Source organism: Caloenas nicobarica, chromosome 18 (assembly GCF_036013445.1).
Source record: "Caloenas nicobarica isolate bCalNic1 chromosome 18, bCalNic1.hap1, whole genome shotgun sequence".
Lineage (NCBI taxonomy): Eukaryota > Metazoa > Chordata > Aves > Columbiformes > Columbidae > Caloenas > Caloenas nicobarica.
The window spans coordinates 2,885,359-2,899,634 of NC_088262.1; the positions used below are offsets into that span (position 1 = coordinate 2,885,359).

A 14,276-nucleotide genomic window follows, 5' to 3' on the forward strand; every position below is an offset into this window, starting at 1 on the left:
ATAACCACCAGGATGGCAGAGGTGGGACGGCCGTCCTGCCATCGGCTGTGACGGCAAACACCACCTTGAGACACGAAATGCAAGTCCTGGTTGTGCAACTGCCTTGATTTTATGAGATGTCATCATAGAATGTGCTGGGTTGGAAGGGACCCACAAGGGTCATTGAGTCCAACTCCTGTCCCTGCACAGGACAACCCCAAAATTCACACCATGTGTCTGAGGGTGTTGTCCCATCACTTCTTGAATGTGCTGGTTGATGGGGCACCTTGCCTTCCCTTGCCACCTACTGACAGGACTTGGTCCTCTTGGGGCCTCAGAGAGGCAAAAGTAGATGAAAAAGATGAAATTTTGAACTCAAAAAAAACCCCACCCATTTCTTCTAGTCAGCTTGATGCTCTGTGTTTTTCGAAAGGTTAAAATCTGCAAGAAAGACACTGGATGTTTGATTTGGGAAACGGTTCTGGCTCCTCGCTCTCGTCAAGACTGAGAGCAGAAGTAATTACACTTGTCATCAAGTCTCCAAATCAAACGGACTCGCGCTGAGGTTCCTGCCTCCTCGCCACCTACCTGCGAGGATTTCACCAGCTTCTGGCTGAACTCCTTTTCCGTTTGCTTCAGCCGGCTGTTTGCCTGAAAACGCACACAAAAGGCAACCAGATTAGCTCAGCCGCAGGACGTGTCCAGACACTTTGCCACCGAGCCCTCCGCTTGGCACCTCGTCCACATGCCTATCGCGGCGCGGCCGGGACCCGCGCCAGCTCCAACGCCCTTTTGTGGCAGCCAAAAAACCGCGAGGGCTCGGCTTTGATCTCGGGCCAACTATTCATCGCTTAGAAGAGGGGAGAAATTGTACCTCTGCTGCCAATTATTAGAAAAACATAAAGACTTCTGCGGATTTAAAAAAAAAAAAAAAAAAAAAGAAGAGTGTATGTGTGTGTGTGTGTGTGTGTGTGGCAGGGGAGAGAGGCAGCACACACACGGGTTTATCTGGTGATTTGGTTTCTGAACGAAGGGAGAAGTGGAAAGTCCCAGGCAGGGGCTGCACGGGTACAACGCGACGTGGAGGACGCGGCTTCGTGTCTGCAACTGCCTTTTGTCCCCTTGCATGTCCTTTCCTATTTAAAGGTGGCGATTAAACTGAAAATCAACTCCAACATGCAGCTGAACCAGCTGGGAGCTCTTGGACATACAAGCTCTTTCCTTCTCCCAGCATTATTTTCACAATTCAAAGATAAAGAATAAAACAAACGGAAAACAAGGCTGGTTTGTCAATGTGGAACCCAATAAGCAAGTATTTCTATAATTCTGAGGAAAAATAGCTCCTAAGGTTTTTTTCCTCAAATAATTTAACTGCAGAAATAAGTCAATAATAAAAATAATTCAAAACCAATTTCAATTTCATTTCGGGACACAATTCTGATTTGTATTTTTCTTGCAAAGTGCCACAGCAGCATATTGACAGACCGGCCTGAAAACGCTGTCCTCAAATGAACTGCTAAGCACTCCCGCATTCTTGGCTCTAAAATTTGAGGACAGGTGTCTAAGAAAAATATTTTCTTAGGGGGACAGCGTATTACGAAGCTGAGTTCTGAAGCAAATTTAAGCTGATTAAGCTTTCCAAATCTATCTGACCTCGTGTTCAAATCTTTGATCTGTCATCTTTAGTTTCATGGCACAGCATCCCGCACCCAAACACGGGCTCCCCCAGCGCCTCTTTTGGGGACTCTGGCAGCCACGGGCGCCCCCAAAGCCTTTGAACCTGTTTGGATCCAGTCGCAAGACTGAACCTCCAGTTCTGCAAACACCGGGGATTCCAGGCAGGCAAACAGTCTTATTGATTTTGCTGGACTATAAATTTAGGAGCTTAAAGTCGCAGACAGTGAGAATCGCTAGGATGTGAATCATCTCATACAATCCAGGCAGTTATGTGTGATGCAGATTAATATAAGTATATTACAGGCAGTTAAAAATAATCTTACAGTTTACATGATACTGCAATTTAAGATCTTGAGTCCCTCCAAGTTCCAAGATTATGAAACATATGCAGGTCTGCCTGTTGGTACTAAGAAATCTTTTAAAAAAGTTGATCAAAACCACTTATCAAATATGTGCAGAATTTTTGAGATCACACTATTTTTTGGGGGTATAACTAGAAATAATAGTACTACGTATTGGTTTAAAACAGCATATACAAGAATTCTGGAGCACCAGACAAACTGAATTCCACTTTTTCAATGTTTATCACTTAAAGTGGGCCACAAACTCCACACGGGCCTATTGCGGGGCGGCGTAAATACCAGGAGAGCAGTAACATAGGAGCAGCGATGCCAGACAGCTCCATGCCTGCTCCACTTCTCTTTGTACTCAGGCTGACCCATGGTAACACTCCTTCCACTGTATTGTCATCGAGCTTCAGATTACATTTTACCACCACTGCATATCACAAAGTGACTGAAACTGCCAGTTTATCTTTAGGGAAGAAAGTAAAAAATAAATTACAGTGATAGATTAAATTACTGTTCCTGCCAGAAAGGGAGAGATACCAGCCAGCAAGGCTCTCGGATCACATTACAGCTGCTCTCACTCGACTTGCCTGGGGTAAAAGTCTTTGTCTTTCATAGAAGCAGCTTTATAACCTCCTGAACTCATAGAAGAAATCCCAACAAATAACAACAAAAAGCCATCCAGAACTTCCATAAACAAACTAGAACTTGTTTGTTCACACCGAGCAGAGCCAGGATGACCTCTGACAGACACGACAGAGGCGATCCAAAGGAAGATATGCTGAATTTCACTGTTTTATTCTTAACTGAAGGCAAAGAAAGTACTTCCTACCAGTTTATTTAAAGGCAATTACAGTATCTTATTTTATAATAGCTTTAGCAAATTCCAATTAGCAAAATATTTATTAGTTGTCTCCCAGTCATCAACAAACCACAAATTCTTGCATCTACTTGCAGTCCTAAACATTCTCATCTGAGGGGTCTGATTTTCAGAAGTACTCAGCTACCAAAACTTAGACTGGCAAGAGCAAGAACACACTTGGGCAGGCTCTGGCTCTTTCGCCCTGGCTCTGCAGACACTATGGCACTCAAACCCACGGCCACTTGCTGAGTTCAGCTTTTCCGTGCAGATCTGAAACAGCGGCCGGCTCTTGCGTCATCCCCAGCGAAGCTCTGCAGCTCCTGCGGGTTACAGCGCACGGGTCAGATCGAATTCACAGCGACGCACAGGAACGCGCCTTTGCATCTCCTTTCTCTGCAGAAATGTAGAACTTGCCCTCTTTTAAAACCTGTGACTAAAATAGAATAAAATCATATTGGTTGGGAGAGACCCTCAGGATCATCGAGTCCAACCATAACCCAACTCTAGCACTACCCCGTGTCCCTGAGAACCTCGTCGAAACGCCTTTTCAACCCCTCCAGGGATGGTGACTCCACCACTGCCCTGGGCAGCCTGTTCCAATGCCCGACAGCCCTTTCCGTGAAGAATTTTTTCCTAATATCCAATCTGAACCTCCTCTGGCGCAACTTGAGGCCAAGTAACACCTCTTGACTACAGGCTGTTGCTTTGCAGCCCAGGGAGGCATCAACTGCTCCCCCGGGACACACATAACACCGCGACACACACACACAAAGGCATTTTCTACCTTTTTTCTTGTAATGGCTTACTACAAAGTAAATATGCTGCGTACAACGAACATCATGGAGGATTTATATTACATTTATCCTGACAAACAAGAAGGTTAGAAACGACATGGTGCACAACAGCAGTATCTTCCCGGGCTCCTTCTCCAAGAGGCTGCTCGGCTCACACATTTTATGAAGCATAAGCTGCTTCTCTATTATTTTCAGGGCATTCCCTCGCTTTCAGGCTACGCGCTATTTCAGAAACATAATGAATCAGGATCCAACTGGAAGGTGAACATTTGGAGGGTCAGCCAGTATTCATTAAAGTCTAACTCTTTTTATAGCAATGGGCAGCACTGCAAATGTAGTTAATGGTCTTAAACTAGTTTTCCGTGTGTGAGAGGTAGCTGTTGAAATTCACGCTTGGCAAAAACTTGGCAGACATATCAATTGTAATATCCACTTTTACAATAAAAAGGTTTAAATTGGATAAGCCATAGAGGAATCCCACTGATTCAAAAATTAACTTCTGTTTAGTTTCACAGAGTTAATACATATTTTAGCTAAAATTATCTGATTATGACAATTTTACATGCAGTTATTTTATATTACAGAGTGAGGACTTTTGCATTAAAAAGATTATGTCCTTGTTACAGTTAATTGGTTTTAAAAACCAACTATAATTCTCTAACAAGCCTTAAAGCATCAAATTGTGGTTGCTGAGCAAAACTGCACCGACTCCAACAAAACATCTCACATAAAAATTAAAAACGGTATTAGCACTACAGATGTGGTATCTGAATTAGTGGATGCTATTCAAACACAGTCTCCTTCTCATTCTTTCCTTTCATGAAACAGAACAGCATTACCGAGAATAAAAGAGCAAAGGACCTATGATGGGACCACACCACTGAAGTGTACCATGTGCTACCCTAAGTACAACGTTTTTAGATGCTATTTTTAAGGTGTAAGATGTATTAAAGGGGACTTTTAGTTCTACCCGGCGGAACACATGCCCTAAACAGCCCCAGGAGCTGCCCACGAGTACATGGTCAACTTCATCTTCCACCAACACCCATGAAGATGTTTAGAAGGTCTTGAATGTTTAGCAAAAAATGCAGCTGTTAAGAGGTTTTTGGAACAGCACAAATCCATGCCTATCTTCCGGCTTCGGAAGGGTGATTTGCAGATGGAAATTCAGATTTTAATTATGCTACACAATTAATAGGAAAACTAACTCCTGCAACCCAAATGCAGACAGATCGGAACGAGGTAAGGATGCACAGTGAAATCTTGTTCAAGTATATATGAATTACAGTTTGTGACTGATTCAGTAGTGTTTCAGTTTGATTTGAATCTCCCCAAAACACAAACAAAGAACAAAACCCCACAAACATAACTACCACAAACTAGAGGGTTATATATACACATCAACATTCACTAATAGAGAAGCAGATTTAAGAAATCTGTTAAGGGTACTAGCTATGAAATAATCGTTTTTCAAAATGTCTTCAAGTAGCTAAATGATGGCCATATATAAGCTGATCCTCCATAATTAGTTAGATAAAAGCGTAAGCAAACTGGAAAAAAAAAAAAAATCAAAGGGTGGGGGAAGGAGAAGAAAGAAAACTTGCTCCAGGGAAGAAGCAACTGTTCTCTGATGTGCAGCAAAGAATTTAACATCAAAGAACTAATGTAAATGGGGCCCATTTACCTTAAAAAACAACACACCACTCCACATTCTGGAATATTTCTATTCAAGTTTGACAGCATTATACTTTGTAGCAAAATTTGAGATTGTGTAATTTGACAGATGTCAAAAGAAAATGACCTTCAGAATGGCCAACTGTAGCAATTTTTGTTATTAAGTATGTTAAAACATTCGGTACAGTATCTGTTTAAACTTCAGAGATTGGCAGATCACCTTTTAAGTTCATCTCATTGTACATAAAAATTTCCCATAGACCTCAAAGCCTGAAACGTGTATTTTCCTCGTTTGCCTCTGGCACTGACAGCGGGTGAATTCCTGCACTGACTCCCCTGTTCTTGCTACCGCTCTCCCCACCAACCAGTTACACGGAGACCCAGTCTCTGTGGAACAGTGAAAATTGTGTACCAGTTCAAATACGTAATTTGAGACACCCAAAAGGCCATTAAAAATAGTTCCATATCCAAATTGATGTTAACAGAATAATGAGTCAAGTACCAAATGACTTCAAGGGTTTTGAAAAGGAATGATAGAAATCCCAATCTGTCATACCCACAAATCCCATTAATATTCTCTTTTACATTCTACTTTTGTAGGTCTATAAATATTTTCTCTTTTTTTTTTTTTTTTTCTTTAAACACACATCTTTGGGAAAAAACCCCTCTCGTTCACGTGCTAAGTACTTTTCATGGGGAAAAAACCAAGACTGAATAGAAATGAATTTGATGCCCTACCTGTAAGGAGAATTGCCTTTCTGCGGCGCCTTGCAATTCTGCGCTCGATGGGGGCCTGCGGAAAAACCGCTTGTGCGATTTGCGCCTTGGGAAAACTCTGATTTTCAGGCCTTTCGTTTAAACCAACAGATTATTTCTAATCATTCTGAAATTATGTAGAGGAATTAAATACAGACATTTAACTCTTCCAGAAATTCTTCCATGTGACTCCAGCTGGATGGTGTCTGATGCCAAAGTTGCACCAACCTTACACTGCCACGCAGTCGCTGGCTTCATCTAAATGGATTTACGGAGCATTTAGGTATTTCCCAGCTTCACTAATACTGATTTCTATTCAATATTGCAGCGAGCCAGGCACCTCATTTAAAACCAACTGCATGACATGGCCTAACACGCAAGCCTTGTATACAAATACAAGTTTTTAAAACTAGATGAATAGTCTAGGTTTGCCACATGAAATTGTTCAATAACTTAAATACACTTTATACAGTGCATCGGGCATTTAAAGGACAGACAATTACACTTTAATCTGAGGATGTACTGTGAGATTTTGCCAAAACAGCTGGCAGACAGGTGGCTTTTACATTATGGCACGATTCCTTTTTTCACTCGACACTCAAATAAGATGAACTGAGTAAACCTGGTGAAGATGCTGAGGCTGCACCACTCTCCCCAGCAGGGCACTGAAGCCAGTTTTCCCACAGTTACACACCTAAATCTGGTACAGCACAAACACATTCCTGGATTATGATTTTTAATATCTCCTGGGTTTCTTCTGTTCTACTCAACTAAACTGATTATTTAAAGTGGGTTTAAGACATTATATCAAAAGCGGTGCCATTTTCCTTTTCAGAGCCTTAACAAATAAAACACGCACTCAACGAGAATTCTTTGAGCTTTTACAAGCTGCCTTTGCTCGTCAGAAATCCTGGGCACCTCACTCGCTGTTGTGCACTCAGGCTCTCCCACTCGAATACAAAGAGGTTTACGGAAAAACTTCTATCACTCGGGCCCAGAAGTTTTTGGTACCCGAACAGCTGCCACCCAGGAACATCCAGGGACAGGCTGCTAAACATCTGTGAAGATGCAAGTCAAAGATGATGTTTCCTCCACAAACAGACGGCAACGGTACCAAGGTGTGACACTGATCCATCATTTGACTCAGTTCCAGTCTACTTAATTCATATGAGCTTTACAATTCATGATTCTTTCAGAAATCAGAGATTTTTCTGAGACCCAAACACTTTACCATTATATATCAGCAAAGTTCATGCACCTTGATTTTTGCCAAGCAGAGACTATAAGGCTCCTAAAGGACTATAAAGGGATAAGAACGTAACTTTTATTTTTTAGATTCACCATTGCCATTTTAATTTGAATTTTGTCGCAATAACAAGCGTGAAGAAGATAATGACTAGAAAAAAAATCATGTGTGTGTATCATTTTGAGAGCAAATCTTGTTTTTATGGAATAGAAGGAAAACTGGAAACAAAAGGACAGCCTCAGTATTACTAAGTTAACTCGATATTACTAAGTCACATCATTAGATGAGAGCCCAACAAAAGTTAAGCTCCTACAGTTGGAAAGATAAACATTCAAAATACGACAAAATCCCTTAACAAATCTATGATCTGAAGCAATCAGTGTTTCTTAGCAAGATTATGCTGGATTACTTTTTGTGGTTTTAAATACAACAAAGCTTCACAGAGCCAGCGAGCATTACTGTACCGATGAGTAACTGTGCACAAGTCCAGCGAAGTCCCAATTAAAAAGAGAATGGAATATAGCGCTCAATCATGAAAGCAATTAAAAACATAAATAAGACATTGCGAGACTCTTAGCATTCCCAGTGTTTCACTATTTATCGCTTCTCCATCCTGCAGCTGCAGGTCAGAATTAACTCCTCTGAACTAAATACAGGAGAACTCTTTTGGGGATTTGTACCTTATTCATTTTCAAGCAAACACCCAAATTCATTTCAAATTCACACAAGAACTGCAACAGTTTCACCTAAATCAGATTTTCTACAAGTTAAACACCCCTCCTACACTCAGATGTGATTGTGAAACTACTTTGATCTCTGTTCCCAAATTTATTGCTCAGTGTAATCCATGACAAAATATAATGTGATTTACTGTATCTCTATATGACAGCCCAGCAGCTGACAGAACTTAATAATTTAGCATAAGAAAAAAAACCTTCTGGCACCAAAATATACAAATCATAATTGAGGCACTTTAGTATCACATTACAATGAAGCATATGCAGACTGATCATAAGAACTTCAAAACAATTAGAATTCTTTCTCACTCATTTAATGAAGGTGGGTTTTGCTCTGTGACACGTTCTGCAGCTGTAAGCAAGTCGTTTTGGAACACTCTTGTTTCTTCACATTAAAGACTCTGAAGGACTAATAACACCGTTTTACCCCTTCCCTATTTCCCAAACACTCCTTCCCCTCCAAAAAGAAGGGGGGAAAAAGAAAAAATAAAGCCACCTGCAGCTCTTCTCTATTACAAAGATATGAAGAAAGACCAAGTAAGTGTAAACAAGGTCTTCAAATTGTGCCAGAATTTAAATACGCAATAAAGATGGTTTATATTGGTTTGGTCTTGATAACTAAGCATTTTTTCTAAAGCAAAGCTATAGTGAAAAATTTAAATATCCAAACAGTGACCTAAGCAGGGATGCGACGGACACGATCCATGGGGCTTTGGCTTGTGCTGAGGTTTGGGGAACTTGAGAAAATCTTTGCGTAAAGGATTCAATACCCCAGAAACTTTCAAGAAAAGTAAGAACGAGGAGCTCATGGCATGGGATGCAGGAGAAAATTCCACTTAGTATTTGCTAAATCCAGGTAACAAACACCGTTGTTTGCCGCAGGTACCGGGATCCAGTCCCAGGATCTGTCCTCTCGCCCTTCCCTGGGCACCCAGACCACATGGGATTCATTCAACAATTCCGAAAGAATCTAATACAAATGAAGTGGCTGAGGTTTGGTTGGGTTTGTTTTGTTGGTTTTTTTTTTTCTCTAAAAAAAGCAATCTCACATTTCAATCACCTACCGTACTGGAGAACAGCCAATGTTTTTCCTTATGTTATAATGTACCCTGGGATGTAAAGATAAGTAAAACTGGTAAATTAGAGAAAACTGTACCTCATGCAATTAGCCTTCTCCAAGACACACAGTATTGCGAAAAAAAAAAATAGGAAGGAAAGAGGAAATTATTCAGTTGGGCTTTATAAAATATTTAATAAAGTTAAAATAATAAGCAGTTGTGTATTACAAGATAAAGTCGGTGTGTTCCTGTTTGTTTGGATAGTGAAAAAAGGATGAGGAAACTACTGAAAAAAATCATTAGAACAGTCTTTCTGCCCCTGGAAGAGCCTCCTGCGCTTTGTAACCAGGAAAGTTAAGACTGAACCGTCAGTTGTACTGAACCATCAGGCATGTCCTCAGACTCGGGCCAATGGGCCACCAAGCCCAGTGTCCTCTCCAGATGCTCCTGCAGAGACGGCAGAAACCTGCCCCTCGTATCCCCAGCACCCGCAGCTCTTGTATTGGAGAATTTAAACACTAAATCCCCACTTATTCCCATCAGTGACCGGTTACAAACATGCTGCTCATAAAACTGTTTAATCCTTTTTTGAACTCGCTGATAATATCTCCCTCCACAACCTCCATGGAAATCAATTCAAGCAGCTCACCATCTATCTCTTGTTTAGAGAAGTTCCTTCTTTCACCAGTTTTAAATCAATCTCTTATTAGTTTCCAGCAATGACGCCCAAGTTCTTGGGCAGCAAATAAATCAGCGTTTGCCTTACCCACCGTCTTCATGGTTTTGTGAGTCTTGATCTTACCAAAGGCTACAACCTGGAAGTTACAGAATTGAGAAAAATCAGAGAGTGCCCTGGTGAGGCAGAACTAGAAGTGGTGTTTGGACACAGACTTGAAAAGAAATAGGAGACAGAGAAGACAAAAAACCCCACCTGTGAATACTTCTTATACAGATACCTTAGATTAATACCAGTTGGTTAAAAAAAACCCCAAACTTCTCAAAGAGCCATCCAGCTATAATTGATATGATAAGGAGTGAATAAAGTGTGCTGAAAGACAGGCCATATGATAGAGCTCTAATTTTAATTATATCAGACCTTGCCCTGTTGAAAGCTATCTTTTTAATTCCCTATTTTATCATAATTTATGATTTAGCTCAATTATGCTTCCTCTTGTCTGGTTCTCATTTCTTAACAGTATTGCATCAGCCATCTTAATTTTCAACCCTATGGTGTTATTTGTGAATGCAAATAACATGGTGCTTGATCTCTTCTCCAAATGAAGATGTTAAAAAGTAACATCACGGGTGCATATTTTTTCCCATAGTGACACTCATACCACTCTTGATAACCTCTGGAAACAGGTTTATAAATACAGTTGATGGGTAGAAATCTTAGACCTGTTTTCAGTTTGGGGTTTTTTTTGTAAGTTTTTTTTTGGTTGGTTGGGGTTTTTTAAAAGGAGATGGAAGGAGAGTAACTCTGTGAATAATCGAGACTACTGCTTTGAAATGTCTCCTGTAGGGAGAGAGCCATAAATTCTGTTTAGTCTCATCTGAGTGAAATATCCCTGAGATTATTCTACCATATTTTTCTTCATGTTTGGCTCTGTTGATTGAAGATTCTTCCAAATGTCTCCCCTAAGGGATGATGCAATTTCTATGACCATGTTCCTGGTCCACTAACATCTTTCTTTCTCTTTCTTTGGAGGAATACGAAGGAGCAGCGTAAAAGCGGACACAGGAGAGAGGAAATTGGTTTTCTCCCCTCATTGTGAGCAAAATTTTATTGCAAGAGTTGCTGTAAAAGTACTATAAAGACGGATTAAATAATCTGTACTTCTCGTGCTAACATACACTCACTTTCTTACATAAATCTTTTCTCTCTTGGAAATAACTTTCTTTTTTCTTGATCTTCTAGGCTTTTGGCAGATTTTCTCCAACAAAGCCAAAGTTCTACGCTCATTTATAATACTATCAGTTGGTGAATCACTAACACAGTGTCAGAAATGTTTAAGAACCAAATGTAAGTAAAGGTACACAGACTCGGTGACATAAAAACAAGAAAAATATTACTGGAATAGAGAGATAATATCATAGACAATAGATCTTGGATTACAATAAAAATATTAAGAGACTCAGGTAATATCCAGCTCTTCTTGGTAAGAATTGTAAGCTCTTGAGGTCATAATAGCTAAGGCCTAAACAAAAGAATCTATGTAACAGATTCAAACAAACATTTACAAATTTTAGTCTAAAAAGATGCCACATATACAATAACTCCTGGAGATCCTGAATGCATTCAGCAAGGAGAAAAACATACGTCTACATTATAATTAGATACCAATTTAATGATATCATTATACTCGGGAAGAATACAAGGTCCACATTTTATGGTTGACCTATTTGCCCCCGTGTAAATAACCAGGATATCGCTGCAGTGAGTGTGAAAATAGTCCATCTGGATGCTCCCACCAATGAAGCTATCCATACTGCGGCTATTAGCGCTCATGTTAACGAAGTGAAAGGTGTCACTCAGATCAAAGACTCCGTCACGCCAAGAAGTCCGAGCAGGAACCTACAGAATTGCTGCCGAGATGGTCCAGTTCCCAGAAGGTCTTAGAGACAAAGATGCAAAGATGGAACCGTTTTTAGTAGTTAATGAAATATGGAGTTGGCAGAGAAGAACAAGAGCCAGAGGGACAGGAGTCAACAACGTGAGCTCATGGAAAGCACGTGACGCCGCTTCTTTATGAGCAGAAGTAACTGCTTAGGGGAAACTCAATACTTTTAATAGAGCATCTCTTTCATCTCTGAAGATGTCATATTCTTTCTCTTCATCTCCTGTTTCTTCGCCAGTGCTGAGCAGTATGACATCATCTCAATGAGCACTGGCAACAGTGCCAGAACAGATATTGTGAATTAAAGATACTCCTCCGCGTGCCATACGAAAGGATGCCCAGCGAGCTGGTCCACCTGGACCGCACCCCGGGGCTGCACTGGCTGGGGAATTCATCCAGCATCACAAAGCCTGATGACAAAGGAAGGACCGGAACACTCTCTAGGGCACATTATCAGGACCTTATTTGCAAACTTATTTGCAAGTAGAAGTTGTTCAAAAATTAAGCATCCAATTGCAGGACACTGCAGATTTTTGAAGAAGGCCTCGTTGCAAAAACATTATATTACAATATAACTTATATATAAAATAGTTATTCTTTTTTAGGGAAGCACTCACACCGAGTAAAATACTTAACTGATTTATATATTTTTAAATTTTAACCTTAACTTTGAATTTCCTGGGCATTTTAGTTTTACGTGGACTTCCCACCAGACACAGGCGGAGTGATTGTAACTGGTATAGACTAGAAAACATTGCAAATGTCACTTTTTATTTAAAATAACAGAAATCTCAGAGTACAACTAACTGCTACACCCTCCAAGCAGGATTCGCAGGGCTCTGGCCAGGTTGCAGGCCAGCTTGGGGTCCCATCGCTCCAAAATATGAACCATTTCACAACTGGACTGAAATCAGAAGAACTGAAGTCCAGAAATTGAAGTGCTTAACTCTTTTTTTTGACTACAGCTTTATCCTGTAATCAACTGTCATATGCGCTCAGTACAGTCAATACACAAAAATGTAAATTACTTCTCCACAAGAAAAGCAGCACTGAAAAAGAATTAAGTGTTCCTGGAACCTGCATAAAGATTTAACGGGGTGAGTCAACATATCTATTTAAATGTGGAAAGCAATGAAAAGCTAAATGTTGAAAATTATTTAGAAAGGCAAAAACCCCTCCAATTTACTCATGTGTGCTGCTCAAAGAGAGCTTTTTAAGAGGTATTTTCCGTGCTCCAAGGTTGCTTCCTTTGAGCATTGTTCGCATGTCGACTGATCTGCTGGGCTCAGGCTTTCTGAACGTGCATTCGCCGTGCCAAGAAAATACCACAGCTGAATGTTGCAAACAGTCGTGGCAGCCAAGCTTCACATCTGCACGCGCTTAGAAATGCAGTTTGTCTCCTGCGTTTTGCAATTTCTGGCAAACCTGACAACGCTCAGAGCTTCGCACAGCCCGTTAGACCTGGCTGGCTGGTGCTCATGCAACCTATAACACACCTGTCCCCCCACCAAAATTAGTCATTAGCGGAACCTAATTACAGTCCTATGTATCTCCAATATGTTTATTTGTTAAACAGTTTATGTTTCATGTCATCATAATGAGGTATGACTCCAAATTAAAAAAAAAACCCACAAACTACCATCACATCAGAAAATGCTAGAATCTTTTGCTATAATGAAATGTAGGCAAATTAAATCTATGCTTTAAAGGTAAGTCAAAATCATTATGATTGAATACAAGTGTTCTGAAACGATATTTAAGATTCTTTAACTAATAGACAAGAGATAATTTGGAGATATGCTCAGGTCATTTTTATGTTAGATAACAGATATTATGAAAGTACTGAAGTCAGAAGAACATGATTCAAAATTTCAAATTCTCTATGCTATGAGGTTTTGTCTGACTTATGTCCAGCGTGGCTTATCTGACCTTAAGGACATTGAAATTCATCATCCTCACCTGATATAGTGGTTTTGTGTTCTAATATTTTCCCTATAGTGCAGGTTACACGGTGCCATTTGGCGACCTGTTAAATATTTTCACACTTACCCTTCCCTACTGACTGGGAGACGCAATAACTGTCAAAAGATATTTGCTTTTAGAATCACAGGCTCAAAAACATTACCGTGCTACATTTATTGAGCAACATTCTGGCATTGTATGCTGTAATCACTAACAAAATGAATCAAATGAAGTATTACAATAAACAATGTATTGTCTTTAAAGTTGAGATTTTTAAGCAACAGAAAATTAAAGATCTCAGTAAATTATGTATCCCTAAATATTGAAAAGCTGTCTACAAATACCAAATATTTCAACGTCCAGTGGACTTGCAATAAAAACGGTTCCTCGCTCTCCTCCGGTATGGGGAGGAACACCATGCGAGTCCTATCTCTCCTTCTACCCATTTTCACGTCAATATTTCTTTTCACTCAAGTTTTAGCCATTTCTTCTGTATTTCATCATGTTCACGTGAACAACAGTCCATCATGACACAACGCAATCCACACAGAAACCAGAATCACTCA

At 40.2% G+C, this 14,276-nt stretch overlaps 1 protein-coding gene across 3 annotated transcripts in view; it reads right to left on the bottom strand.

The window, feature by feature from the left end:
• The window catches only part of CEP112 (centrosomal protein 112), a 147,909-nt gene that overhangs the window by 39,958 nt on the left and 93,675 nt on the right, over positions 1–14,276 (bottom strand). For 2 of the 3 annotated variants that reach the window (XM_065648054.1, XM_065648056.1), the window contains one exon: positions 568–630. The exons of the other annotated variant lie outside the window; for it this stretch is intronic. In XM_065648054.1, the coding sequence (XP_065504126.1) occupies positions 568–630 (63 nt within the window). The remainder of the gene's footprint in view (positions 1–567; positions 631–14,276) is intronic. 3 annotated transcript variants of the gene reach the window in all.